Below are 27,033 nucleotides of genomic sequence, written 5' to 3'. Positions count from 1 at the left end.
TTTACCAATAGCCTGGGGACTTGTCGTTCGTTCACGGGCTCGCTGAGATGTGGTATGGGACATGAAGCACGACCTGCTTGTTTTATACACACTTTGCTTTCCCGTTTATTTCCTTGACTTGTATATATGCGTCGATGTTACGGGCGCAAAGCATTTGTATACGCATGGCATGGATATGTCGATTAGCGGGAATGGGGAAACCACGGGATATACCGGGCGGCTGTCTGATTCTTGTTCATTTTCTACAGCGTCTCACATCTTGCGTATGTATATTTCCTTGCATCACTGTCGATTTCATACTGTAAAGAATTCACATCAAGTTTTGAATGAGAACACATACTAGCTGGCGCACGTTGCACATGGACTGGACGCTTTCCGTGGTACGCTTCGCGGATTATATCAGAAGGCTCAATAATATGTATCAGTCAGCAGTAATCGCGATCTGTACCTATAGGATGTAGTGCGAACGATGACCGCTTCGAGGCTAACCACCCCGTCGGCTATCCAAGGCATCGCTAGCGCGTCTGTGCACGAGCACGCCATTGGCCTGTAAAGCCCTTGGACAACTTTGAAAACCCTCGCAATAGCATCAAACTGTTAATACCAACAAAAAGCTACAGGGACATCCTGCACCTGTCGACACTTAGGCAAGGAGCGCAAACAGTGCGTTCAAGACCGGTGACGTCGTAACTACCCCTCTAAAGGGTCCGTGTTGACGGAGATAAGAGAGCAGCGAGCAAGAAGAGATATCGGCAACACAGAAAGAGCAGGAGCAACATGTCGAAACCTCATATTGAGGAAGAGCTTCCAGTTCAGGATGGTCTTTCTCGAACACTCAAAGACCTCTTCGCAGGTGCAGTGGGAGGAGTTGCGCAAGTCTTAATAGGACAGCCTTTTGGTAAAATCTCTACGAACTGCGTGTGAGACATATGCTGACTTCGCACTTCGACAGACATTGTCAAGGTGAGATTACAAACAACATCACAATACTCTGGTGCCCTGGACGCAGCGACCAAGATCTACCAAAACGAAGGAGCCCTCGCCTTCTACAAGGGCACACTGACACCACTCATCGGAATCGGAGCTTGTGTATCAATCCAATTCGGCGGCTTCCACTATGCGCGACGTGCCTTCGAAGCCAGTAACGAAGCCAAGACTGGAAAAGGTCAATTGTCATACTCGCAATACTATGCCGCCGGTGCATTCGCCGGTATCGCCAATACCGTTCTATCCAGCCCCATCGAGCACATCCGTATAAGACTGCAAACACAACCCCACGGTCCAAATCGTCTCTATGCCGGCCCGATCGACTGCGTGCGCAAACTCTCGGCACACCAAGGCGTACTTGGCGGTGTCTACCGTGGCACAGCTGTCACATTCATGCGCGAAGCACAAGCTTACGGCTGTTGGTTCACCGCCTTTGAGTACATGATGAACGCGGACGCTGCACGCAACGGAATTGACCGGAAGGAGATCTCTACTCTAAAGGTCGCGGCATATGGTGGACTTGCGGGTGAAGTGCTGTGGATCAGTTCATATCCCTTCGATGTACGTTCAAAATTCCCCATGTACGAAGTGCACGTGAGACATATACTGACCTCGTACACCCACCTTTTAGGTAATCAAGAGCAAGATGCAGAGTGATGCGTTTGGCAAGGATCAGAAGTACAAGAGTATGAGGGATTGCTTCGCGAAGACGTACAAGGGCGAGGGCTTGGGTGGCTTTTGGAGGGGTATTGGACCGACTTTGCTCAGGGCTATGCCAGTCTCGGCAGGCACATTTGCTACGGTCGAGGTCACGATGCGATTGATCAGCTAAGAAGCGCTCTTGGTTTCACGAACATCCCCAGATATTGCGGTGGTGGAGCCTGTACGATAAGCCCAGGTCCATAATTGATGGAAGACGCCGTTCAGATCTTTAGCCAATGTTTCAGGTGTGCATACGGAGAGTTTGCGATACGCACCATTGGGAGATCGGCCTATCTGTATGCGTGTGCGAAACTATCGACTTCGTAGTGTTCCCATAGTAGCTAGTACGCGTCGATAACAACACCGCCATTGCGTCTGAGCTTGGCTCGGCCTTAGTTCACAGATTATTGCGGTGCGGCCCTTGGGGAACAACAACGTCGTCGTATCGCTCAGCCAGCCTCTAAACGCCCTTCACATAGAGCTTACTCAGCCTCTGTCTGTAACGCGTTCCATCGTCATGCTGACTACATACAAGATAAATTACCCTGTAGTCTAGGCACGCAGCATCCTCTCGGATGCAATTTCGCTCCTTCTTGTGCATTACGTCGGGTACCGACGCACCCCTGTTCGAACGCAGCCGTGCCGCATCCCCCCAAGATTCATGCCACAGACTGCAAGCCACATGCTTTGAGCACAAATTCGAAGGAACCACTCATGAAATTGCACAACCAACTTGAGAAGGTACGGTCGGGGCCGACGGGCGTTGTTCCGCTATTGTGCCGCAGTCCCGCTGCGAACATGTGGATTGGTCCGTAGAACTAACGGGCAGCACCAAACTCTACCTCTTCTCACCCCAAGTCCTGTAACATGCGATGGGAAGTTCCTTGTACGAGAGATAGAGTTTACAGCGAGTTCCAGGAACCTGGCCATGGCCTCGTGGAATTTGCCGAAGAGCTTCCGGGTATGCAAGAACGACTCTTATGCGGCGCGGTTTGCATCCATCGCCCGTCACACGTCACGTCACGTAAGGAGATTGCCGCTTTTAGCTAGGGAAGCAACGCATTCGTAGTCACGGCGAAAATCACCGTTATATCGGTGCATATGTTATGATATGATGTCGCTCAATGTCCTTTTCGATCGTTTCGCTCGAATCGCTGCTTCCTCCTCTGCACCGTACCTTCGCTAGACCTTCCAACAACGTGGGCGCGAGAGACGCGCCCGAATCCTACGATACGCGACGACGGACGCGTCAAACGAACGCACAAAATGCTCTTCAGCACGACATTAAAGAAATGGACGTCCAATCTTAAACCCTCAAAGCCCTCTACACAGCCAAACCGACCATCAAAACAAACTCAATCGGACGAGAATCTCATTTCGATGCAACTACCAAAACCGCGATATAATTCCTCGACCCATTCGAACTCCGAAGCTGCGCTTCATCGACCGACGAGTCAGATTGTGTGTCATTCGCCGTTGGATAAAAGGAATCAGACGGGGAAGAAGGGGAGGAGGAGCAAAGCTGAACAGAGTGAGAGAGGGGGTGATGGTAATGGACTGAGGCATAAGACTTCTACACGGGTTTTGTTTTCGTCGACGCAGTTTGATAAGGTGGACGTAAAGAAGCCTGCTTGATGAGAGGTAGCAGTTATGATACATGGGTTTGGACAGCAGGACGGGATGGAACAGCGGGATCCAAAGGGAGAAGCAACATGGAATATGATGCGCAGAGGACAAGCAGAAGCGAATCAGGAACGACAATTTTCTACTACGAAATTATTCTAATTTTTGGCCTCGTTGGATGGACGGTACTCTTCACCATTACTGCCTCCCCGAAACGTGCAAAGATCTGTTCAGTGCTTCGGCAATTTGATCTTCATCAAACCCTCCTGTACTAGTCCTCCTCGGTCCCGAAAATGCTTCTTGCTGACTGAGCTCTATCGCTTTTGCAAGGTCGTCATCGTCATCGCTCCGTGCAACCTGCTCACCATAGTCCTCTCTCCATTCGCCCGGTGAAACTGTTCGTGGTATAGCATTGTCGTTGGCGCCTGGTGTGAGAAGTGGTTCAGCATCGAGCTCGTATAAATTTACGTCCTCGACAAAAGTTGGCGGAAGGTTTCGATGCTGATCTTGATGCAGGAAGTCTTGCATGGGTCTAGGTGGGCCGCGGTTTGCTTCGCTGCGACGCTGAATCCAGTCGGGTACGTCACCTGGCATCTCAGGATATTCAGCGTGTTCATTGCGGCTTGCATAAGAGATGTTGCTGTCGCTTGCTGGTCGATCCATCATGACACTGACACGCGCGCCATGCCGTTTTTCCCGAAGAGACTGTCTCTTGTTGAAGATTTTCGGACGTTCAGGCTTTGGCGAAGCTCCATGGGAGGCTGTAATCATTATTTATATGTGCGATGACACGAAGGATATTAAGCCAGATGGTTACTCACTGGTTCTCTTGAGGGGTTCGCCATCTGCGAGAAGTCGGGGAAATCCGCTGATCGGAAAACCAGACTGCCCGTATCGCGTGGTGCGGTGGTCAGTCAGATGCAGATCAATCGACACGGCTGCACTCTCCGAAGCAACTGGTATGACGATCGAGTCCAGTCTAAACAAACCTCTCTCTGTCATGTCACGAATGGTATGCCTTGTGACTGGTATAGATTGAGCCCCTTCGACGTGCATGGCTTCTTGTATACGAAAGAACGGCTGGAAGTGAGGCAATTGGTGCTTGCGTATGTAGTCACCCAAGTCCCGAAGATTATTGGAACCTGCAGCGAATCTGCATTGGATGTTGCCTTTCAATCATTAGTCAGTCATTTTGATAGATAGAACAAACTCACCCTGCACAATGATATGGTCGTCGGTGGGCCTGGAAGGGCAAGATCTCTCGAAGTAAAATGAACTAGCTACGAGTCGTTGCGCAACGTTCTTGATCTTTTTCTGCGCGCCAGGTTTGCGAAGACCGGTCTTGATCTCCTCCAGTAGATTATCGATCTGCGACTTGTCGTCCATCTTGGGTATCCGACTCATGGTCTTTGGGTTGAAACGAATGTATCGCTCGGCTGCAGCGTACGGGGCCATCCCTACCACGTCTTTACGGAACTCTTTCCATGTGGCTTCCGCATCCAAAGCACTTTCAACCCGTTGTTTGAAGATAGTAAGCCACGATTCGACTTCGGGAAATGCTCTCAGTACAGGCATAGATCGTCTCAAGCGTGGCGTATCCTTCACCTGGCTGAATATCTTCCGAATCTGGAATCGCCTGCTATCGTAACGTGAGGCATTCAGAGAATTGTCGGAATCTGCGCCGTGTTGACCAGTTCCTATGGACAAAAGAAGATCAGGAGGTCGCTGATCGGCATCAGGCCAAAGAAGCTTGCTTTCATAATTGGCGATGCGAACTGGGTTGTTGTGAAAGACAGCACCGTCCACATAACCCTCCATTGTACGTGCGTTTCTGAAAGGCTTGAAGTATGTCGGAGCTGCAGAGGTTGCTCGTGCAGCTTCTCTGATCAAGACATCATTCTTTGGATCATCGGGTCGGACCAACTGGTAGCCAATTTGCTCGTCCTCTGCGCGATTGTAGTTTGTAAATATGACTGCTTGTTCCGCAGTCTCCGTTGCAGAGGTAACAGCGACTTTGCACGCGCTAGCAACTGGAGTGTCACGTTGCCCACCAAACATGGCCTCATCCTTGAAACACTCCTTGAAAGCTTCTTCTAGAGGTTTTGTATGGTATTTGTTAGTTCCCAGGCTTACCCCTCCAAAGAACTTGGGTGTAAACGCCTTCTCCACCATTCTGAGAAAGAGTTGACTGCATTGGTCTACAGACCAATTTTTGACACCAAGACCGAGCGCCAAGATACCCCCGGTACTGGTGCCAACGATGAGGTCAAAGAATTCTTGGACTTTGATATGATCACCTAGCTCCTGTTGTATTTGGCGAAGGACTTCCAGGATGACTATCCCTCGTATACCACCTCCGTCAAGAGACAGAATCCGTAGGCCTGCCAGTGGAGGCTTGAAGTAGATCTCTACTGGTGTAGGAAAGACAGCTTGGTGATCGTGCAGCGGACATGTGGCGATAGTGAAAGATCCTGAGAGTTCCCGATGTGGGCTGCCGTAACCTTTGACACACGCTGTGCAAAGCACGTGTCCGCAAGGCAAGGGATGCTCGGCTAGTTCCCTTAAACAACAGAAACAGGTAGTGTGGCTGACGAAGTTCTTTGCGCCCCCCATGTGGTTATAGAAGCCGGTAACGTTGGCCAAGTGGAGTTTGTTGACCGCATCCTCCTCAGTTGTTGGAGACTTCGTCATTTGCAAATCAAGCTTTGACTTGTTTTCGATCAGGTAATGCTTTAGGTATTCGAACCAGTCTTCATAGAACTTGTCAAATGTGAAGTCTGACTCATAGGGGCCAGATCCAATGACGCTGCCTCTTTGGTTTTGGTGTCCTTTCACATGTCGCTCCTTTACATTGACACATCGTTCACCTCTTCTGTTGATGAAAGAACACGGCCAGAAGATAGCGCAAAAGTCGTCAAGAGCGCCATCACAGTGCGTCATGTATTGTGTTTCCAAAATCTGCTCTGCAGATCCTTTGAGATCCTGTCGAACGCAGTCCAAAAGTATACAAGAGGTCACCATGTGGCTCAGTTCCTTGAAGATCTTCCTGGGGTCGTCGAATTGAGCTTTCATTGCAACGGCCAACTTCAAGACATGACCTCCAAAGTCTTGAGGTATCGGGTTGATCTTGAAGGAAATGTCCATGAAGTCGAATGGTGAATGAAGGTCCTGCGAGAAATGGTCGAATGCACATTGTAGATAGACATTGAGGTTGTCGGAATTGGAAAGCATGCGCGACCGTCGTTTGGCGTTGAATGACTCCAGGCATCGGTGTGTGACGACTTGGTGAAGCTTCGTTACCTGTTGATCAATCATCATATATCGGCCTTCGCCAGGGATCCGTACAACTGTGATCGAAGAGTAGTAACACTCAAGGAGATCCTTCATAGTTCGAATACGTCTGCCTCTTCCAACCCAATAATCTCGCCGCTCACGATATGCTGGATCGCGACTGATAGCTCCGGCGACGTTGGACATAAGAAGCTCTGTCGCGTACTCAGGATCCCACTCCTCCTGATCCACTTTTGTGTCGGTTGCGTTGAGTGCAATGACAGCGTGCGGGAGTGTAGGCTGGTTCACTGACTTCTCAAAGGAAGAGTCCGCCCATTTGATAAGCAATCCCAACACTGTAGATTCAAAGGTTTTTGCATTGCGCAGAACGAACACGATGACATCGGAGAATGTGTACAGAAGGCGAGGGTAGAGTTCCGTAACAGCGTATTGTCGTTTTGATTTATCAGGAGAGTTCGCCCATTTGATGTCTCTCTGGGTGCTATGCAAGCTTTTGGTGACTTTGCGGCGTTTTCGGTGCTCGCCCAATGCGACATCCTCCCTCCCTTTCTCTTTCTGTGGTGCTGTCGCACTACTTCGATATTGCGCAGCCATCGGGGTATTTTCGCCACCCTCCAGACCTTCGCAATCGGCGTAGAGTAACGGGTACTCGGTATTGTATGTGCTTGGATCGCTGTACAAGTGTACGTCACCGGAAGTGGGTACGTTGCTGTTTGCTGATGTTCCTGCGACAGGTGACGGGAGACTCCAGTTCCTTGGCTGGCTCATACGTTCTTGTTGATCGATGAGCATCTTGATAAGTGTACTCTTGCCTGCTCCGGTCTGACCAATGAAAGATACAAGTTGCGGGAAACGGTACTTGTATTCGCCAGAGTTACTATCCGCCATGATGGCAGAGTAACGACCATAGTCCTGGAAGGCAGGCGAGTTTTGACTATTGCGCACCATTCCAAACCACGTTGTATCCTCGTCTTCGATGTGTAATATCTGCTGCTCTCTATGCTCTCGAGGAGGAGTCAAAATGTCTCGCAGCCTCTTGACAACAGTTGGGTTCGCCTTCTCATGCGGAAGACCATCAGGCCCAGTGCGTCCCGCTTTGTGGGGGCCCTGTTTCCCCCAGCAGTCGTCGCAAAAGTTCATGTCGCAATATGAACAATCCCATACAGGAGATTTTTCAACCTCGCAACTCTCGCACAGCCGTAGCGGAGATTCATCGACGGTGACCTCAGATCGATCGCGTGAGAGCGCATGCGATGGATCCAAGGTAGGCTTTGGTCCATCCCGAAAGACACCGGTAGAGAACGATCCTCGAGGCCGACCGGTGCTCTTGGAAGATTCTGACCTGGATGTTTTGACTACAGGAATCTCTGGCGTATATGATGGCGGCCGTGAAATCATCGGATCGGCTGCTCTTCGGTAGGGACTCGACATATCGTCTAGACAGCCTCGCAAACCTCGTAGTTCAATGGCAAATGGTCGAAACGGGCGCGCGATGTTCCTCAGTAGGAAGAAAGGTGCGGAACTCCTCTCACCTAGTTGGTTTACGCGAGGCTAGATTCCAGCCTGATCTGTGGATGCATGTATCAGCATACGGATATTGGACGGCTTAGCGTAAGCAGGTCTGAGCCGCAAACCCCACGAATAGTGACCAATGTTGGGAGGACTAGAGCCATCTCCCATAAGCCATGAGAAGCCATCGCTGTTTTTAGACTCTTTGAGCAAAGAGTCACCCATCAGTGACTGCAGCTGATCAATATAAGCGCTCAGCTCATGCAGCCACCAAAGAACTCTAGATTTCGGATAGACGCGAGGCTGAAGTCTCTTCGCCGCCTATAGGCGCCTGGCTGAATATCAGAGAATCTGTTGACAGTACAAAGTAGCATCATTTTAGGGGTTCCATGCCTACTAGTCAATAGCAGCTAGAAGTGATCGGAACGAAGGTTGGGTGATCCGAAATACCTCGCGGGAACGAACGGGACGGGAGGTCAGGGACGGAAGACGGGCATGGCTAGTGCCCGATCCGGCAGCTGAAGCGGCAGAGAAATACCCACTGATGAAGCGAAATTTATCAGGCTGTCCATGTCCGGCGAATTGGGTATGCGGCAGATGGATGATGTGGGAGGGGGCGGACTCTGACCCAAAAGCAGGCTGAAAAAGGTGGGATTATGCGAAGCCGGGGTATAGGGTGCCTCAGCTGATGCGAAAGAGAACCTGGACAGGATTGATGCTTTGGTAGTGGAATATTGAAGGTGGATTTCTACGTGATTGAACATGTACTATGGGTCGTCATTGCACGCGCTTTGGAAGTGACATCATACGCGCCAGTTCGCGCCATTCCGCGTCGCGGTGGTCCAAGCTCCATCACAGCCATCCCACCCTCCTTCCGATGATGCTCACACCCCCAAGCGCAGCGCTAACCCCCGTCCACACCACCAAACTGCCATATTGCGTCCCATACAATCCATGCTCACCAAGAGTTCCCGTCTTAATCAATGCCTCGCTGATAGGCCCACTGACAATATTCCCAATACCTCTACCCATACACAAGAACGAGAAGACCATGGAGCTCTCCATCTGTCCCGTACTTGTTTGCACTGCTCTCATGATGCCAGGCCAAGTATTCGCGAAGCTGCCTGCGAAAAGTCCGTATGTGAAGCAGAAGATCAGCAACGGCGGTAGAGACGTGCTGAAGCCCCAGATTAGGAAAGTGGAGATCATGGCACCGATGGTGGAAATGAGGATGGCGGTGGTGACGTGTGTGCGATCGATGATGCTTCCCATACTAACGGATCCGATGACAGCGGCGACATTGAGGAGAATGAGAGGAACGGCGGAGACTGTGCTGCTGAATCCCAGTGCTTTGGTGTATGTAGGCAGGTCTTCATGTTGGAGCACAAAGTCAACGTACTTCGCGAGTGAAGTTCGTATAGACACTTACAGATGGATGGTACAAAGAATCCCAAGCCCTGCAAGATGTTGCCAGACTGCAGAACCCAAAAGGTCTTGTTTGTGAGGAAAGTGAAAGTAATTCCACACCTAGTAGTTGCCGAGACAGGCAGCCGTGGTTTGATAAAGATTGTGACGGGTAGAAGAACTGCGAAGAGTAGGCCTGCCCATATGCGTAGCGTGTTGCGGAAGCCATAGCGATTGAGAAGGAACTGCAGCAACAGCGGAATGACGACGCCGCCAAGTGCTGTACCTGCCCACATGATACCAAATGCGAGACCTTTGCGTCTTACAAACCATTCATCCAAGAGTATGATACAAGGACAGTACACTATTGCGCCGCCAACACCATAAAAGATCCCTTGAGTGACGATGAGTTGCGGTACGGTCGTGCACAGAGAGCTCAGCCCAAGCGAAAGGCACATGGTGAATACACCAGCGACCATGGCCTTCCTTCTGTACTGCGGCCAGCGGGTGAACAAACCAAAGGTCAATGGTGCGATCATGTACAGAATACCCATCGCTGAGGTGCCGATAGCTGGGATACCAGACGAACCAGCGAATTCCGGGGATGAACTATAGTACTCTTGGAAGATGCCATACGACCATGGAAAACCTGTTGGTTACATTAGCAAAAGTTTCAAGTTAGGTGTTAATATGGAAGGATTGCTTTGGAAGAGATGCAGTTATGATAATACTACAAGGGCAAAGGCGTAGTCAATGAAACACTTCACACTCACCCCATACCATCATCTCCACCATAAAGCCAGCCGCAACAAACAACCACGCATCTTTCCCGCCATCAGTCGGCGGTAGCAAAGACTCGTTCTCGTTCACGGGCTGCTCGTTCCATCGTTGGCTTGATTCAAGCTCAAATTCCGATTGGTTGTCGGGCGTGGTGCCGGTGCTTGTAAGGGCCGATTGAGTTCTAGTCTCCATGATGAGTGTTGAACGTAGATATCGTCAGAATGCTGCTCTAGAAAACATCCACAGAGGGCTTCAATTATATAGCAATCCATTCTGCGCTGATGCTGTATGATATCAACGATAAATGCATAGCAATTTGTTGACCGCAGGGTCCTCCGACCCAGATCGTGCCCAACATGCCAATAAAGATGTGCTGTTCAGCTCTAACACAGGAAGAGAAAAGCGATCCCTTCTCGAAAGCGGGGCATGGCAGACTGGTAGAGATGTCATAATTTGGAAAGAGTGCATGGCGCTGATTTCAAAGCGCTTTCGGAGTGGGCGACGCAGCGCACATGGAACTCCGAGAGGCGCCGGAGTTCGGCATAGAGTGCTCCAGTAGCTCATCGGTATCGCAACGGAGTCGGAGGCGACATCGCACAGCTGAACACGCGCGTTTGATGGGGAAAAAATTGATGAGAAATCTGTTCACGGTTTTCGCGCCTGATGTCTGATGATGCAGATCGCATTGGTTAAGCGCTAACTGTCCTTTGGTCGTAGCTCCCGCCGTATCCATGTAGGCGAGAACGGCACCTTCCCATGTCCGGACGTAATGTCCTACGCTTTCTCGGGCTCATCCAACAAGTAGCCATCCCTCCTACCCAGCACATCCTCGACGGTCTCGTCTGTGAATTTCAAGTCCTCCTCAAGCGGCACCGTGTCTTTGATCTTCAGCAGCATCACTGGCAGCGCGACGATCAAACTTCCAGCCAACAACACCCAACTGGATAGGAATATGTCCATGTAAGGCCTCTTGTAGCCGTCTAGGCGGAACACGATAGCTGCGCCAGCTGATTGAATGCCCTTGTAAAAGCCAGCAAAGTTGGCGAGCTTTCGACTGTTGTTCGAGATTGCGCCCATGAACCTGAGGGCTGTTAGCAGAGAGCATGCCAATGGAAAGACAGTCTTACCAGTACACGCATGTCTGCCATGCCGCGTCGTAGAAGCCGTAGCTGATGTACAACACCATCGGGCCGCCTGCAGAGGTAGAGATAAAAAGTCAGTACATGTCTCACGTGCATTTCGCACATGACTTTTACGTACCATACCCGCCGTCTGTCCAATCGAAGTGGTGGCTATCATCGTCGCGACGATACCGTCGTTGGAATACGTACCCTCCTCCCCAAACGGCGAAGGTCAACAATAGCATGACTACCCAGGCAATCTTCGCCCTGGTAGTCCTTCTGACGTTCGGGAAATCCAGTGCAAATCCAAACACACCAGCTCCGAGTATCTGCGCCAACCAATAAAGCGCATTGTTGAGTGCGCGCGTTCGCACATTGAAACGTGCGTAGTTGACGTCGTTAAACTGGTACGTGTAGAACCAATTCGAAGCGAAGAACATCGGAAAGAGGAGTATGATATACGGATCCGTACGCAGAGTCTCCCAAAGACCCAGGATCTCGGACTGCCAAGTTGGGTGTTTCATCATGATAATTCGGCTGCCGTCGCGTCGTATGACGTGTTTGGCATCAATGAGTGTCCAGGAGAGGCAGGCGCCGAGGAATGTGAGGACCATAAAGCCGATGTATGTCTGGTCAGTGACAGCTGCTGGCCCGTCTGCGTTTTGTGTATCAAAGTTCAGCCCAAGCTGGACCAGGCTACCAATAACAGCACCCATGTTGAAGATGCTATCATAAGAAATTAGCTTATCTCGGTACGGTCCGTACAGCGACACCTACATCCAGAATAAAGAGATATACCGCCCCTTCTGCTTCTCTGGCGGATAACTCATCCTGCAGAGGTACGAAGTCAGTATATGTCTCACATACTCTTCATAAGTCAGCTTACATTATGGCACCTTGCGCCGACCACAGTATGCCAGCGCAACATCCTAACAAGAACCCAGAAAAGACCACGTAGCCCAAGTTCTGAGTTTTGTTGAAGCAAAGCAATGCACTGACGTAAACGCAATACCCCAGACCGCCGAAGGAAAGCGCAACTCGAATACCGAGGACATTGGTGATAGTGCCAGCGAAGAAACCGACGATTGCAAAGGTAGCATAAAGTGTAGTATTCGCAGCGTTGCTGGCATGTGCATCATCGTCGAGACCTGCGGCTCCGATACCATTGACGGCGTTGAACATGCCTGTGTAGAGTTAGTAAACTGTGCGTTACTACGATCGTGTGCTGCCTACCGGGACACAAGAAGCAGACAAATGAGACTAATATCAATTGCGATTCTGGCGATGCATAGCATGGAAGCTTGATGGGTCCGATTCTCAAGCTGCGGTATTTCCATCCTTTCGGTCTTTCGAAATCTCCATGGTCGCCGTTACTGACAGGCGCTCTTGCGCTTGCCCACCCAGAGTCGTCGGTTTTCGCCATTGGTGCTCGTATAACTGACGGGGCGTCTCGTGGGACTTGAGCCTTGTGTTCAAGCAATTAATCGGCGAGCTGCAAGTGGGGATGCTGTAGATGGAAAAACGGGATGATGTTGATTCTACCGTGCGAACCTGAAACGACGAGACAAAGGAAGGATTCAGAATGCGGGTCAGGCTGGTCTGTTCGTCTTAGTAGCTGTTGCTGGATCGCTCACGTACGATGGGGCCAGTTGAGTCCGATCTGCGGACGTGCATGCAGTCGTGCTTTTCGATAGATGGACTGATTGGCGCAGTGCATGATTGTGGCAGCGCAGTCTCGCTATCTTTGTCTCACCAGCTGTGTTACCACACCCTTCTTTATGCAGAGTGCCCAATTCTGGGGGTGGAAGCTATCCATGCTTGGTATCGTCAGAATGCTGAAGTCCTACTTAATCTCAAAATGCTGTCCTCTGGTCGATATATTTCTGTTTGGTGCACTAAGATCGGTTACACGAGCAAGGCTCGATCGGAAGCTCACTTTGCGCAGCTCAGCCCGTCGCGTAAGACTGCTATGTGCGGCGCGCCTATGTAAGCCCGTGGCGTACCCCAACGCCAAATTGTGAACGCAACCTGCGTCCACAGAGATGGCTCCGCCCACTGCGGAGATAGAGCCAAGACATGCAAAGTACCACTGCGAGTCGCAACACGTATCAGCCCAGTAAGCTGGAAGGTCCATGTGCTCGGAATGAGGTGCGGAGGTCAAAATGGACGCATTGGGATATGTTTCGGCCCCATCATCTTGCTCGTACGTCTACGCCTCTTTCCATCACATTCGCAAAGCCCTTCGTGAGAGATATGTGACAGGCGTATCATGGCGCGCATCGACCAATAGGGATAGTTGTGTTCGGCCCTTGGTCGAAGTGCACAAGCAAGGGCATTGCGAAACCAATAACCCCGCCGGCCCCAATGGTATAGACTTTCAATATTTCTTCCATGTGTCTATTGGACGGCAAAGTTCAAGATCGGCGTCGCTGTGTACTCCAGCGTTGAGTAGTTCTCCCGGTCAGGCTCACCGCATGATCTACTGCTCCATGGCGTAAGCCACGACCTGTGTAGCTATCGGTACTTTTCACGTCACACTGCATAGCATAGCGTCTGCGCAGCCAGCAATTTGATTTCTCCTGGGCCTCACACCCATCGCAATGCAAATATCGACCATCTGCGATGGAGAGAGTTGCAACCACACCGGCGGATGCATCTTCCGCAGTTTCGGTTCTGAACAAAACGGCTTGGGCGTTGTTTGTATCTCTTTCCGAACTCAACCTGGACGCGAAACATTGCGATGCATCCCTTGACAATCTTGTGGGGGAGGTGAAGTCGCTTGGGAATGAGTGTTACCAGATTCACCTCAAACTGGCAGAAGTCGCAAGCAAGACCAAGACAGGGTCACCTCCACCCTATGATGGAGATGGTCGAATGTGGAGTTGCCTGGCAACTCAGGTCGAGGATGCAAGTCAGACTATAGATAGCCTGAACTCATTCGTCAGCGCTGTCAGGATGGAAGAGGCCGAAGAGGCCAGCGTTGTGTTCCAGCCGCAACGCCTTGTCGAGCTGCACAACAATAAGGAGCAGATTGAAGAAATGGGAGCCGCTGTACACAGACACAGCGACAATCTGAGAACTACGTTACTTCTGATTCAGGCGTAGGTCCTTCCTTGCACCAAAATTGTTTTCAACCGCTGAATCGTCTCCCAGGGTCCTCTCCTATATTGCGCCTATTCAGGCCGAACGACGTCCTGCACCTGACGTCATGAAGCTTCAACAAATGGTTAAGAAGCTACAACGATCATCCCAGGTCGGTCCGCCATGGCGGTATTCTCATACGGAGGCTACGTTGATGCAGTATGCGCAAGAGGTTATCGTGAAAGGAATGAATACTCCGGAAGCCAACCCACGGGAAGACATTATAGCTCAGACTTCACCCAAGGTCTCTAGCGATAGCGATCGTCTGCCATGGATGAAGGCTATCCAAGCAATACGAGAAGATCGAAAGGAGTCGGTGCCAACAAAGAGCCCTAGGAGAGCTCTCAGTGTCTTGCGAGGTGCGGCTCCACTTCAAGGTGTACAAGAGCGTGAGACATCCGACTCGGACGATGATCTGGACACCGACTTCGCGAAAGCGGCCTTGAGCACAGGCTCGCAAGCCTTCGATTCCGGAAGTTGGGACGAGGCGGACTCTCTACTCCAAGAAGCACTCAGAATATTGCAAGGGCTGTCAACGCGCCAACGCGCATTCTGTGACGTGTTCAGCCTCTTCTACAGGCTTGCAGTCTGCGCCTACCACGTTCAGGAACCTGTAGATGCGGCAAAAGCTCTGATCGGATTTGTCAATCAGCCAGCAGACTCTGATCAGCAACGTGAATGCATTCACAACGCGACGCACTTGCTGTCTCAGTTATATGTCCGAATGAGGCAACTCGACCGTGCACGAGCCGAATGCGAGAAGGCCTTACAAGCAAGAAGACGATTACTGGGAAAACGGCATGCTTCGTCTTTGGAGTCCTTGGCTCTTATGGCTCACATTTACGTCTTGCTCAATAACCGTGCGCTTGCGAAATCCTGCCTTGCCATGATACCGGAGGCAAACCGAGAAGCCTCTTTGAAGGCAGTCGAAGAATCGCTGCAAACGAGCGTAGAGCACCTTGAGTTTTCTTCGCTTCTCTCGCGTGCGAGACCCTCCGAGACCGATGCGATAGGAGAGCGACCTCGCAGCAGACTCTCCGAAACAAGCTTGGAAGCCTCGCCAGAACCTACTGGGAGCGACTCAGCATCTGTGTCCATGGTACTGGCTGCTCGGCCTTGGAAAGCGCCTCGAAGTGTTATATCCGAGAACATGACTCTGGTGGATTCCAGCCCTCCAATGGGAAAATCGCAACCTTCTGCATCAAACAGAGTAGAATGGAGGCCGTCAGAGGATGGAAGTTGGACACAGGGCTACTCTCCTAGCCCGAGAAAAGCAGAACCAGTGATTCCGAGCTCGGATGAACCCAGTCATATGGCGACATCCGAGGGAAAGCCCTTATCTCGCAAAGAGATCCTTGGTAAAGTCGGATGCCAACCAAGGGATCGGACCGAAGAGGCTGTTTGCGATGGAGATCATGGAGCGTTGACAGCTATCCTTAACAAGAAGAAGGGGTTCTGGCGCTCGAGTGTGCGCAAACGGGGCCGCCCAGAGCGAGTCACCGCGCTACACTTCGCCGCGCTGCTGGGAGAAGTGGTTATGGCGAGGACCCTGATCCAAGCGGGGTTCAGCGTCAACGAAGTTCCTTTTGGCTACTCAACAACTCTAACGCCGCTCAACTTCGCTGTAGGCGCTCGACAAGTGGCCATGGTCGACTTGCTCACTGCCAATGGAGCGGTGCCAGCCGAGCCGGACACCTGGTCGACCTTGGCCGGACAGCTTATGAGTCGCTCATGGCTGATCAAGACCACGTCGGATGCCGACAAGCACCTCGTTCCAAGCCGCATCATCGCAGTCATGGATGTCTTGCTCAACCGCGGATGGGATATCAATGCACCGATGACGACATCCGGGGGAACCGTGCTGCACCAAGCTGTTTCTTTCTGGACAGGCGCCTACAAATGGGATCTGGATCTTCGAGCCACAGTGACATCCTTCTTATGCGAGAGAGGAGCAAATCCGTTTCAAGCGAATGCAGAGGGCAAGAGCCCTTATGACATTGCCTCTGATTCGGAACATCAAGATCTCCTGGCGATCATTGAAGAACATTCCAGGTCGAAAAGGCTCACTGGCACGGCAGCCATGCCGGCTGAGCTGTCCAGTCATCAATAACGAGGCCATCTAAGCTTGAGATTTGGACCCGGGTGACTGATCTCCAGCGTGATCAGTAATTGGGGTCACAGGAAGTCTAGAGTGGTCAGCATCATCGAATAGTTTTGATCGTGCCATACGTTGGAGACAAAAAGGCTGCCATACAATGATCGAATGTCTCATGTATGCCTTATACGCAAGGTCACATCCTCGTAGATTCGCCTATGTACCTAGATGCGACGACTGGACAGGTGGAGAACTGAAATTGAAGGAAAGGCTAGCCGTCCTCCTAGAAGAAGACAACGGGATCTGCCTGCAGTTGGCTGAGTCCAGGAAGAGAGTCATGCATGACGGTACAGAAGACATCGTGCGACGCCGGCGGATCATCCTGCTTATCCGTCAAAGGCGTAAGCCGCACATTGCGGACTTGGTTCTTCGCTTCAGGACTGAGATGGCGTATGAAGTCGAGAACAGGTAGATAATTAAATGCATAGAAATGGAACTGGTTCTCTGAGTAGATGATTTGTAGGCATTCGTGATAGATCAGGCGGTTCGTTCGCAGAATGTCCAGAGTCAAATGTCTATCTGGATGCGGGCGGCAGTTCTTGTTCCATTTTCTGTTGATGGATCGAGAGTCGCAGTCGGTGTACAGAATGAAGCGTTTGTTTGACGATGGTAAGACGTACCGGAAGATCTCTCTCCGGATCTCAGATGGAATGCGCAGTAATGGTGGATATGTATCCAAAGGCGATATGGTCTCGGCTAGCGATATTTGCTTCTCTACACTCTCCTTAGAACGACGGTCCAGACGACGTAGGCGGATATCCTCCGTTGGCTTGGGTGTGGGCGCCATCTATACACACGTCAGTGCCACTAAAGACCACAAGTACGGGATGACCTGACCTTCTTGGCAGATGTCTTGGCCGGCATGCTCGTAGAATGGGCGCTTACGGGAGAGAGTCTGTGGATGCGATCGGGGCTAATGGCAAGTCCTGCGATAGGTTCACCCTATGAGACGAAGCGGTCACGAAGTCACATGTGCCGTGTCAAAGTCACTACGCAGCACGGGATTGATCGTATGGATGCTGCGACGACGGGGAATGCAGGCTGGAGGTTTGGGGGTTATGCGATGGCGTACTGTGGCACAACGCATGGAAGGTTGAGAGAAGGTCGGAAGAAGGTTGTCAACAAGGGCACGGACGGCCTTGGCAACGAGACGGACGTGCCCTGGAAATGGAAAATTCACGGGAACGCGTTCCCCGCAGACAAGTTGGAAACATACGGCTGCGCATACCCCTCACATTACACCGCCAGCTTTGTTCGAGTTCCAAAGCTTCCACGACCTGAACCCAAGTTTTTGTGTTCGCACCATCAGCCAGCATGTCGTTCGGCGGTCAAACACCGACCATTGTGGTGTTGCGGGAGGGTAGGTGCCTCGACACTTTTTGATACACACGTAGCTTACAGCCTCAGGTACCGATCAGTCACAGGGTCGCGGGCAGGTAATATCAAACATCAACGCCTGCCTCGCTGTGCAGGCCACGATCAAGGGCACCCTAGGTCCGTATGGCGGTGATCTGCTCATGGTGGACGAGAATGGCAGGCAGACAATCACCAACGACGGCGCCACCGTCATGAAGGTAGATTATGCCACAAAATCTTATCATATACACTAATACTGACTGCATGCAGCTTCTCGACATCGTCCACCCCGCCGCCCGCGTCCTCACCGATATCGCACGATCGCAAGATGCCGAAGTGGGCGACGGTACCACGTCCGTTGTCGTCATCGCCGGAGAGATACTGAAGGAGATCAAGGACTTTGTCGAGCAGGGAGTCAGCAGCCAGACCATCATGAAGGGTCTGCGGAGAGCGTCGCATCTTGCTGTCAACAAGATCATGGAGATTGCTGTGGACACCGCCGAGGGCAACCAGCGGGATACCCTCCAGAAGCTCGCCGCGACCGCCATGAGCAGTAAGCTCATTCACAGGAACGCCGACTTCTTCACAAAGATGGTCGTGGACGCCGTACTTTCGCTCGACCAGGACGAGTTGAACGAGAAGCTCATCGGAGTAAAGAAGATTACTGGTGGTGCTCTCCAGGACTCACTGTTCGTGAACGGTGTCGCATTCAAGAAGACCTTCTCATACGCCGGTTTCGAGCAGCAACCGAAGACCTTCAAGCAGCCCAAGATCGTCTGCCTGAACGTCGAACTCGAGCTCAAGAGTGAGAAGGACAACGCTGAGGTACGGGTGGAGCAGGTCTCGGAATACCAGGCGATCGTCGACGCAGAGTGGCAGATCATCTACAACAAGATGGAAGCGCTATACAAGACGGGTGCCAAGGTTGTTCTGAGCAAGCTCCCCATCGGCGATTTGGCGACACAGTACTTTGCAGACCGAGACATCTTCTGTGCCGGACGAGTTGCCGCAGACGACCTCGACCGTGTCTGCCGGGCAACGGGCGCGAGCCTCCAGTCTACTTGCTCCGACATCCAGAGTAAGCATCTCGGAACCTGCGAATCCTTCGACGAGCGACAGATCGGTGGCGAGCGTTTCAACTTCTTCCAGGGCTGCCCAGAGGCCAAGACTTGCACATTGGTGCTCCGTGGTGGCGCAGAGCAGTTCATCGCCGAGGTCGAGCGAAGCTTACACGACGCGATCATGATCGTCAAGCGTGCGATCAAGAACAGGAACATTGTTGCCGGAGGTGGCGCCGTCGAGATGGAGATCTCATCATACCTACACAACTACGCCGACAGTAACATCCCGCACAAGCAGCAACCCATCATCAAGGCGTTCGCGAAGGCACTCGAGGTCATTCCTAGGCAACTGTGCGACAACGCCGGTGTCGACGCGACGGACATCCTCAACCGCCTTCGCGTAGAGCACAAGAAGGGCAACATCTGGGCCGGTGTCGACTTCACAACTGAGAGCATAGCAAACAACATGGAGAAGTTCGTGTGGGAGCCTAGTCTGGTCAAGGTCAACGCTCTGCAGGCGGCGACAGAGGCGGCCTGCCTCATCTTGAGCGTTGACGAGACAATCAGTATGTGAAACCATGTCGCGTCGTAAGCAAGTGCTAACAACAAGCAGAGAACCAGGAGTCACAGCAACCACAGGCACCCAACAGGCCGCTACCACCAGGCGCCGCCCAAAGGGCACTCGGCGGAAGGGGACGTGGCCGCGGCATGCCCAGACGGTAAAGACACAGAGACAAGAGAAGGAGTGTATACCACAACACGGACACGCTAATGCTACGCCACGTCGTAGAGACAGCTGTCTATGAATAATGCGAAAAGGAAGAATTGAACAACATCACGTTCACACGTCTGTGCACGTTCATGGACTTCTAACAACTATTTGCCCATTCAGCGACCGTTATTGGCAGTCCTTCATTGCTAACGTTCAACTCTGCATCTTTGACGCCTACTCCTTGATCCCCCTCTCATCCCAACTCATCCCATAACTCTTAACCCTACTAAAGTAAAACGCACGATCGTTCTTCAGCCCAAACTCGGCCCAATCATCCGTCAACCGATTATAGCTCCAGTACCCTTGCCAAACCAGTTTGTTATTCTTAGCCCCTCTGCCCGCATTACCAAAATTAAGCGCCATCTTGTACATGTACTTTGGCGTCGCTCCCGGTTTCTCAATATGGACCGTGCCCTCTTGTTCTCCACTACCCGGTTCAGGTCCACTCATACGCCAGCGGCCCAGCACGGCGTCTTTCATCGGCGCGCTGGGTAGGTTGTGATGGTTCTTACGGATGTGTTCGGTGTAGAGATATGGCACTACGTCTGCGGGCTCAGTCGTGGTAAGTAGCGAGATACACGTCCCATCGCGGAGGAAGCGTAGGTATCGGAAGTAGGTTACGATGTGGATGGGTGAGTTCCAGGAGGAGGTTGTGGGCTCGGCTTGTCCTGGGCGCGTGTAGTTTACTGTGCTGATGTAGCAGCCGTTGAAGCGGATGCGCGGGCGTTGACGGAAGAGCACGCGGTAGGTGGGGTAGGGGGTCGGCACGAGAAGTTGGGTCAGAAGTGCTGGAGGGAGTGGTTCAGACTCAGGTTCTGTCTCTTCGCTGTCGGAGAGGTCGAGGTTGGCGGTACCTAGCGTGATGCCGCCTGCTTGGTCGTCTTCGAGGGGTTTCCCGCCTACTTCGCATGACCAGGTGTAGTGCATGGACGCGAAGCCGTATTCAGGTCCGATAGCAAGTCGTTTCCAGACGCGGTCTTCGGTGGTTACTAGGTATGCAAGGCGTTTGCATACTTGGGCTAGACGGGCAAATGATGCTATGTCTTGTACGGCAAGTTGCTCCAGAATCTCCACGATTATTTCTTCTGGGATGTTGGAGATCGGGCATGGAGGCGCGGGACTGAATTCTGTTGGTGGTACTTCGCCGAGGATGGCGGTGCTGGCGTATTCGCTGATCAAATTCTGATACGAGGGCGAGAGGCCATGTAGGGAGTGGTGGGCGGTATTAGGCACTGTAGCAGAGGCATTGGATGGGTTGGGGTCCTGGGGCTTCGGAGCAGCTGATGAAGCCGCTGCACTTGCCGCTTGTGCAGCTTGTGCAGCTTTGAGTTTCTTGAAGTATGAGGGCGGGAAGTACTTTGCCTTGTAGGTCTCTTGGACTCCCGAGTCAAGCTTAAACGCCTTTCTGTATAGATCGACGCTATCACCCAAACTACCTTGACTCTCTTTCTCTACGGCTTTCTCATAGTGTTCTAATGCCGATCTTGGTTCTGCCTCCTCAGCAATAGCGGCAGCGGTCTGGGCACTGGTCTCGTCAAGTCTCCGGCCATGTTGCTTCTCGCCCAGATTGTGATACGTGTATGAGTTGACTTCGTCACCGCCTTCTAGGCTCAAACTTCGAGTACGAGTGTGATGTTGAGCATCCTGCGCGTTGCTTTTGCTTGGATGAGGTTTGCCGGTGGATGAGGAAGTAGCGGTGGGCTTCGCGGATGCCGACGATGCAGGCGCCTTACCCTTGGCCCGGGCAGTGACTTCCTCTCTCCATTTCTGGCGGAAAGACTCAAGCTCGGCCTCGGTGTTGGTGGGAACGTCCTTCTGGTCCATGGTAACAAACTTGGCCAAGATCGGTAGTACTTGTCGGTTAGATGCGGTATGTCCGAAGTCGCAGGTGTCGATGGCAATAGGGCGTGCAGGGTACAATGCAGAGGCTAGCAGCAGGCTTTTAGTAAGAATACATGATACAACGGAGTGTGACTCAGGACAATGTTCCGTTCACAGCGATTAGGCGTGCATGAAGGGGCCTGTGAAGCCACGGCGAGGCGATGAAGGGCGCCACTCGATGCATGATCTAGCCCCGACCCATGCGCCATCTGATAAGCCAGCGCCCTTTCCTCTGACTTTCGGCCGGCGGTCCAATCACTCGGCGGGGGCGCAACGTGGGCGGCGCGGGAATGACGCGCCAAAAGTGCGTAGTTCCTTCCGATAATTAAGTCCTTGCGTCAAAGCTTCCCGTCGCCTTCGTCACCACTCGTGCCTGCCTATCACCCCAGAAAACAATGCGCAGTACGCCCTTTTTGCCCATCCAGCCCTCTGCCACCACCACCCTCACCGCCGAGAGGTAACACGCCGTTCCGCTGCCATCCCGACCACCGGCACCATGGCCACGGCCACCCAGCGAGCCGAGGAAGCGGACCCGAGCGGTGTGGGCGATGTGTCGCTCGGACAAAAGATGCTGTCGGCAGTGTCTGGCAGTGTCCTCACGTCGTTACTAGGTATGCAATATCTGCACATTTCTTCAACATGTGTCTTTCCGACTGCGTTGTTCTTATCCCGTCTGAACTCTGCACATTCGGGTACTCGCATCATGGAAGTTGATACTAACACCCACCAGTCACACCCCTCGATGTCGTCCGCGTACGTTTACAATCACAAGAAACCGTCTCGAGCACAGCGTCACGGCCGCGCGGGTACAATGGCGCAACGCTCACTCAATTCCGCGATCTGCCCCCCAACCTCGGCATATCGTCCTGCTGTAGAGAAGTCTTCTGGATGAACAACAAGGCACCCTTCTGTGTGGCGGGGCCTACCATGGCACCCATCAACCCCGCCGATCTGAGCTGTGCGGTAGAGGAGGTCGAACGGAAAACAATAAATAGCACATGGGACGGGCTACGCAAGATCGCACAGAATGAGGGTCCGCGGACACTCTGGAGAGGACTGTCGCCCACATTGGTCATGGCAGTACCTGCAAACGTCATCTACTTCGCCGGATACGATTGGCTACGCACCGCACAAGCTTCGCCCCTACGACAAACCGTATCCGATGCCTACATACCATTAGTGGCAGGAGCGACTGCGCGGATACTCGCTGCGATAGCGGTAGGCCCGATCGAGATATTCCGAACGCGAATGCAGGCAGCGAACTCCACTGCCACCGCCGCCGGCCACTTTCGAGACACAATGGACGGACTGAAAGACATGGTCGGCAACCAAGGAGTCTTCAGTCTATGGCGGGGCCTCACATTGACCCTCTGGCGCGACGTACCCTTCTCGGCCTTCTACTGGTGGGGTTATGAAGCCACAAGAAATGTTCTGACCGACCAACGAGGACGGAGAGAGGCAAGAAACGATGGTTTCGAGTTCCGCATGGGCCGTGGTGAGGAGAGGGTACGACGAAGAAGCAGATCTCGAAGTCAGGAAAACCACAGAGACACACTAGTCGATAGCTTCATCGCTGGTGCTACGTCAGGAGCAGTCGCGGCCTTTGTCACCACCCCATTCGACGTCGGAAAGACAAGACAACAAGTCGCGCGGCACATGGGCGAGACCGCTAAAGACATTGCGAACTCGACACGGCCAGAAGACCAATCCATGCCACGATTCCTGATGCACATCTACCGCGAGCAAGGCATGCCAGGTTTGTTCAAGGGTTGGGCTGCCCGATGTCTCAAGATCGCACCGGCATGCGCCATCATGATCAGTTGTTACGAGTTTAGCAAGAAGATGGCCCTGGATATGAATGAACGACGAGAACGAGAGCGACAGGACGCATGATCTGCCACACTTCACACCACCCACCCCGGTGCATTCTACACTTCGCACCGAGCATTCACGTTTTTGGCTTCACATGTTTTATGATTATTGCATAGCGGCGCATTAGGAGCATGATGGTAAAACCCACTCACACTTGCATTGACGGCGTTTGATGCAGACATTGGGCGGTCGTTCTTTTTTTGAGCCGTCAAAATGGTCCACAGCGATACCAGCGAGTACGTTTTGCGCATAATACATGCAGCAATCCATAATGTAAAACACCCATTACTATTTAGGTTAATTTATCCTTCAGTGATATCCCTGTCCAGATTCTCCAGGAATCCCAGAAACGCCTGCTGACACTGCTCCGCTTGAGTGACATATATCTCATGTCCAGGGCCCTCGACAAGCACGAGCTTGCTTCCTTCGATCTTCTCCCTTAAAGCTTTCATGTCTTCGACTCTCACGGCAGCACTCTGTGTCGGTGACAGAATCAACGTCGGCACTTTTATCCTCTCCAACCACGGTCTCGCATCCAACGTCGACAGAAACTCTGCGTATTGGCCCAATCCCTCACCGTCACTAACAGCAATCTGTTCTAAATACCACGGAAGATACTGCGGATCCGTCACAGGGATAGTCCCCGGAATGCGCGACAACTCCTCTGCCCAACCCCGCGACCCAAGCTCCCTGCACGCCGTCGGCCAATCCTTCCTACCGAAAGCGAATAGCCGCAAAGCCACTGGAGGTAGATAAGTCGGTGTAGAGCAAACTGTCAAGCTCAGCAGCCTCTCTGGGTGTTTCGCCGCGAATATCTCGCCCAGAATGCCCCCTGTCGATTCGCCGAGGAAATGCACTCTCTCGACATCAAGTTGATCAAGCGTATCAACCATTTCTCCTAGGATCGTCTCTAGAGAGTAATCATACACTTCCGAATCTTTCGGGTAACTGGAGTGTCCATGGCCTCGCAAGTCCCGTCGTATGACACGGTATTTGCGAGATAGAACGGGGATCCAGTGGTACCAGAAGGCGGCGTGGCGCCCGAAACCGTGTTGTATCAAGATTGTTTCTCTCGATTTCCATGGGTCGGTAAAGTCATTCAGGATGTAGTGGGTTCGTTGACCGGAAGGGTGGTGGATGAATGTTCGGCCGGAGGCGTCGCGTTCTAACGACATGGTGAGGATGGGGTGTTGGGTGTTGCGGCTTTCGAATCGTTTTGCCTTGAACACCTTTTACCGTCCAGGCATATTTGGTTGTTCACAACCTTTCGCTCATCCCCAATGCCGACCCGGTCTCACTAGCATCCTATTGTAGAATCCTGGGGTACAGCGGCTTGTGGGGCCCATGTTGCGGGGAAGCTGCAGGGTCCACGAATTACCTAGGTATACCCCAATTCTTGGAACTATGCATCCTCACGAACAGGAACGTTAAAGTTTGGAAAGTCTGAAGCTAAAGGTTATATTAACAGAAAAGTCACATTACAAGTTACTGTCTAGGTGCTTCGGGGTGGGCTTTCAAGTGGTTACCGATTTTCTCTACGTTGCTACAGCAAATACCTAAATGGCTATCCTCGACATTGTCCAGACGACATCGCAATCGTCTTTTATCGTTAAACTTGGGCTGATTGCCACAACACCATTACTTCTTCTCTTGACTATATACTTCATTGTCGTACCCAACGCCATCAAAGTAACAGAGTCCATGAGATAACCCGTCTCGTATCATCGCTAAATCTGACTGCAGGACCGAAGACGTCGACATCTCCCACCAGGTCCCAAGGGCCACCCATTCGTCGGATCCCTTTTCGAACTGGCAGACACCGAAGCCGTCCGCGAGAAAGCCATCGCCTGGCGCAAGCAGTACGGCCATGTGTTCCACACCAAGATCGGCGGAACAGACTACATCTGGCTCTCCTCACCGCAAGCCGTAAAAGACCTCATGGACAAGAAATCCAACATCTACTCTTCCCGCGCCCCAGCCCCCATGGCTCAGGACGTTTTATCAGCGGGCCGCCGCCAACTCTTCATGCAATACGGGCCCAGGTGGCGCAGTATCCGCAAGCACAGCCATGCGCTCCTCAATTTAACAGCAAGCACGAACTATCAACCGGTGCAAGACTTTGAAAGCAAAGTCCTGCTGCAACAACTAATGCGCGACCCTGCTGACTTCATGTCCATCAACCGCCGCTACTCCGCGAGCGTCATCATGCAAGTCACATACGGCTACCGCATACCCAGCTGGGATGACCCGCTCATAAAACGTATCTACGGCGTCATCGACCGTTTTACTGTAAACACCGCACCCGGCGCGTGGGCTATTGATTCCTTTCCCGCGCTAGCCTCACTCCCACAATGGCTGTTCGGTAACTGGAGAGCACATGGGCAAAAGCTGTGTGAACAAGACAGCAAAGTGTACCTCGACTTATGGAACAAATTGAAAAAAGACACAGATGCTGGTGTCGCGAAAGACTGCTTCACGAAAACGTTTTACCTCAATGGGCCTGAGAAGTCGGGGATTGATGATCTGGCTGCGGCGTATACGTGTGGTGGGCTTATTGAAGCGGGGTCTGAGACTACGGGGTCGACGCTGAACAACTTTGTGCTTTGCATGGTGCTGTTTGCTGGGGCGCAGAAGAAAGCGCAGGAAGAGTTGGATCGAGTGATTGGTAGAGACAGACTGCCGACGTGGGAGGATGAGGAGAAGTTGCCGTATGTGAGGAGTGTGATCAAAGAAGTATTGAGGTGGAGGCCGGTGAACAAGTTTGGCATGCCACATGCGAGTAGTGAGGATGATTGGTATGAGGGGTGGTTTATCCCTAAGGGAAGTGTTGTTGTGTTGAATTGGTGGTATGTTTTCTCTTCCTTTCCCATCGTCTTACTGAGTGCTGTTTAGCTAATTCACATTGTAGGGCGATACACAACGATCCAACGCTCTGGTCTGACCCCACGGCTTTCGATCCATCTCGCTATCTAAACCACACTGCGTCTGCGGCACACTACATGAACAGTCCCGATCCTCTGGAGCGCGATCACTTCACCTATGGCGCGGGGCGGCGTGGATGTCCTGGTGTCCATGTCGCCGAGCGCTCGCTCTTCATCAACGTATCGCGCGTACTTTGGGGGTTCAACCTCAACAAGAAGAAAGGGAAAAATGGAGAGGAGGTGGAAGTCAATACGAAGATGGAGCCAGGGTTTATGAGTGTACCAGAGCCGTTTGAATGCGAGATCAGGCCGAGGAGTGAGACGCATGCCAAGGTCATGAGGGAGGAGAGTGAGAAGGCAGAAAAGGAAGGGTTAAACTATTGACCTGGGTAGTTTGGTATTCATAGAGATGATGACTCAAGACAGTCTAGGTGGCTCGAACTCAACCACGAGTTCA

General features: G+C 52.2%; 10 protein-coding genes across 10 annotated transcripts; 5 read left to right on the top strand and 5 right to left on the bottom strand.

The window, feature by feature from the left end:
- Window positions 1-777: 777 nt before the first annotated feature.
- Window positions 778-1,819, top strand: J4E85_006223 (uncharacterized protein; the record flags this gene model as incomplete). The annotated part of the gene is made up of 3 exons (XM_051470463.1): window positions 778-898; window positions 953-1,548; window positions 1,619-1,819. The coding sequence occupies 3 exons, from the start codon at window positions 778-780 to the stop codon at window positions 1,817-1,819; spliced, it is 918 nt and encodes a 305-aa protein (XP_051325951.1).
- A 1,691-nt stretch (window positions 1,820-3,510) lies between these two features.
- J4E85_006222 (uncharacterized protein) lies at window positions 3,511-8,034 on the bottom strand (the record flags this gene model as incomplete). The annotated part of the gene is made up of 2 exons (XM_051470462.1): window positions 3,511-3,899; window positions 4,527-8,034. The coding sequence occupies 2 exons, from the start codon at window positions 8,032-8,034 to the stop codon at window positions 3,511-3,513; spliced, it is 3,897 nt and encodes a 1,298-aa protein (XP_051325950.1).
- Window positions 8,035-8,964: 930 nt separating this feature from the next.
- Window positions 8,965-10,488, bottom strand: J4E85_006221 (uncharacterized protein; the record flags this gene model as incomplete). The annotated part of the gene is made up of 2 exons (XM_051470461.1): window positions 8,965-9,510; window positions 10,297-10,488. The coding sequence occupies 2 exons, from the start codon at window positions 10,486-10,488 to the stop codon at window positions 8,965-8,967; spliced, it is 738 nt and encodes a 245-aa protein (XP_051325949.1).
- A 582-nt stretch (window positions 10,489-11,070) lies between these two features.
- J4E85_006220 (uncharacterized protein) lies at window positions 11,071-12,840 on the bottom strand (the record flags this gene model as incomplete). Its single annotated transcript, XM_051470460.1, has 6 exons — window positions 11,071-11,377; window positions 11,424-11,490; window positions 11,557-12,143; window positions 12,195-12,248; window positions 12,304-12,601; window positions 12,651-12,840. The coding sequence occupies 6 exons, from the start codon at window positions 12,838-12,840 to the stop codon at window positions 11,071-11,073; spliced, it is 1,503 nt and encodes a 500-aa protein (XP_051325948.1).
- A 1,532-nt stretch (window positions 12,841-14,372) lies between these two features.
- Window positions 14,373-16,668, top strand: J4E85_006219 (uncharacterized protein; the record flags this gene model as incomplete). Its single annotated transcript, XM_051470459.1, has 2 exons — window positions 14,373-14,518; window positions 14,571-16,668. 2 exons carry the CDS (start codon window positions 14,373-14,375, stop codon window positions 16,666-16,668), a joined length of 2,244 nt encoding a protein of 747 aa, XP_051325947.1.
- Window positions 16,669-16,936: 268 nt separating this feature from the next.
- J4E85_006218 (uncharacterized protein) lies at window positions 16,937-17,577 on the bottom strand (the record flags this gene model as incomplete). The annotated part of the gene is made up of 2 exons (XM_051470458.1): window positions 16,937-17,500; window positions 17,551-17,577. 2 exons carry the CDS (start codon window positions 17,575-17,577, stop codon window positions 16,937-16,939), a joined length of 591 nt encoding a protein of 196 aa, XP_051325946.1.
- Window positions 17,578-18,027: 450 nt separating this feature from the next.
- Window positions 18,028-19,853, top strand: CCT7 (T-complex protein 1 subunit eta; the record flags this gene model as incomplete). Its single annotated transcript, XM_051470457.1, has 4 exons — window positions 18,028-18,073; window positions 18,121-18,287; window positions 18,340-19,696; window positions 19,744-19,853. 4 exons carry the CDS (start codon window positions 18,028-18,030, stop codon window positions 19,851-19,853), a joined length of 1,680 nt encoding a protein of 559 aa, XP_051325945.1.
- Window positions 19,854-20,076: 223 nt separating this feature from the next.
- On the bottom strand, window positions 20,077-21,726 carry J4E85_006216 (uncharacterized protein; the record flags this gene model as incomplete). The annotated part of the gene is made up of 1 exon (XM_051470456.1): window positions 20,077-21,726. One exon carries the CDS (start codon window positions 21,724-21,726, stop codon window positions 20,077-20,079), a length of 1,650 nt encoding a protein of 549 aa, XP_051325944.1.
- Window positions 21,727-22,279: 553 nt separating this feature from the next.
- Window positions 22,280-23,676, top strand: J4E85_006215 (uncharacterized protein; the record flags this gene model as incomplete). Its single annotated transcript, XM_051470455.1, has 2 exons — window positions 22,280-22,394; window positions 22,514-23,676. 2 exons carry the CDS (start codon window positions 22,280-22,282, stop codon window positions 23,674-23,676), a joined length of 1,278 nt encoding a protein of 425 aa, XP_051325943.1.
- Window positions 23,677-25,215: 1,539 nt separating this feature from the next.
- Window positions 25,216-26,960, top strand: J4E85_006214 (uncharacterized protein; the record flags this gene model as incomplete). Its single annotated transcript, XM_051470454.1, has 3 exons — window positions 25,216-25,344; window positions 25,399-26,501; window positions 26,564-26,960. The coding sequence occupies 3 exons, from the start codon at window positions 25,216-25,218 to the stop codon at window positions 26,958-26,960; spliced, it is 1,629 nt and encodes a 542-aa protein (XP_051325942.1).
- Between the last annotated feature and the right edge of the window lie 73 nt (window positions 26,961-27,033).

The sequence above is a fragment of the Alternaria conjuncta genome (assembly GCF_024043145.1).
Source record: "Alternaria conjuncta strain BMP 0040 chromosome Unknown scaffold_8, whole genome shotgun sequence".
Taxonomy (NCBI): domain Eukaryota; kingdom Fungi; phylum Ascomycota; class Dothideomycetes; order Pleosporales; family Pleosporaceae; genus Alternaria; species Alternaria conjuncta.
This window is presented reverse-complemented; position numbering and strand designations above follow the sequence as displayed.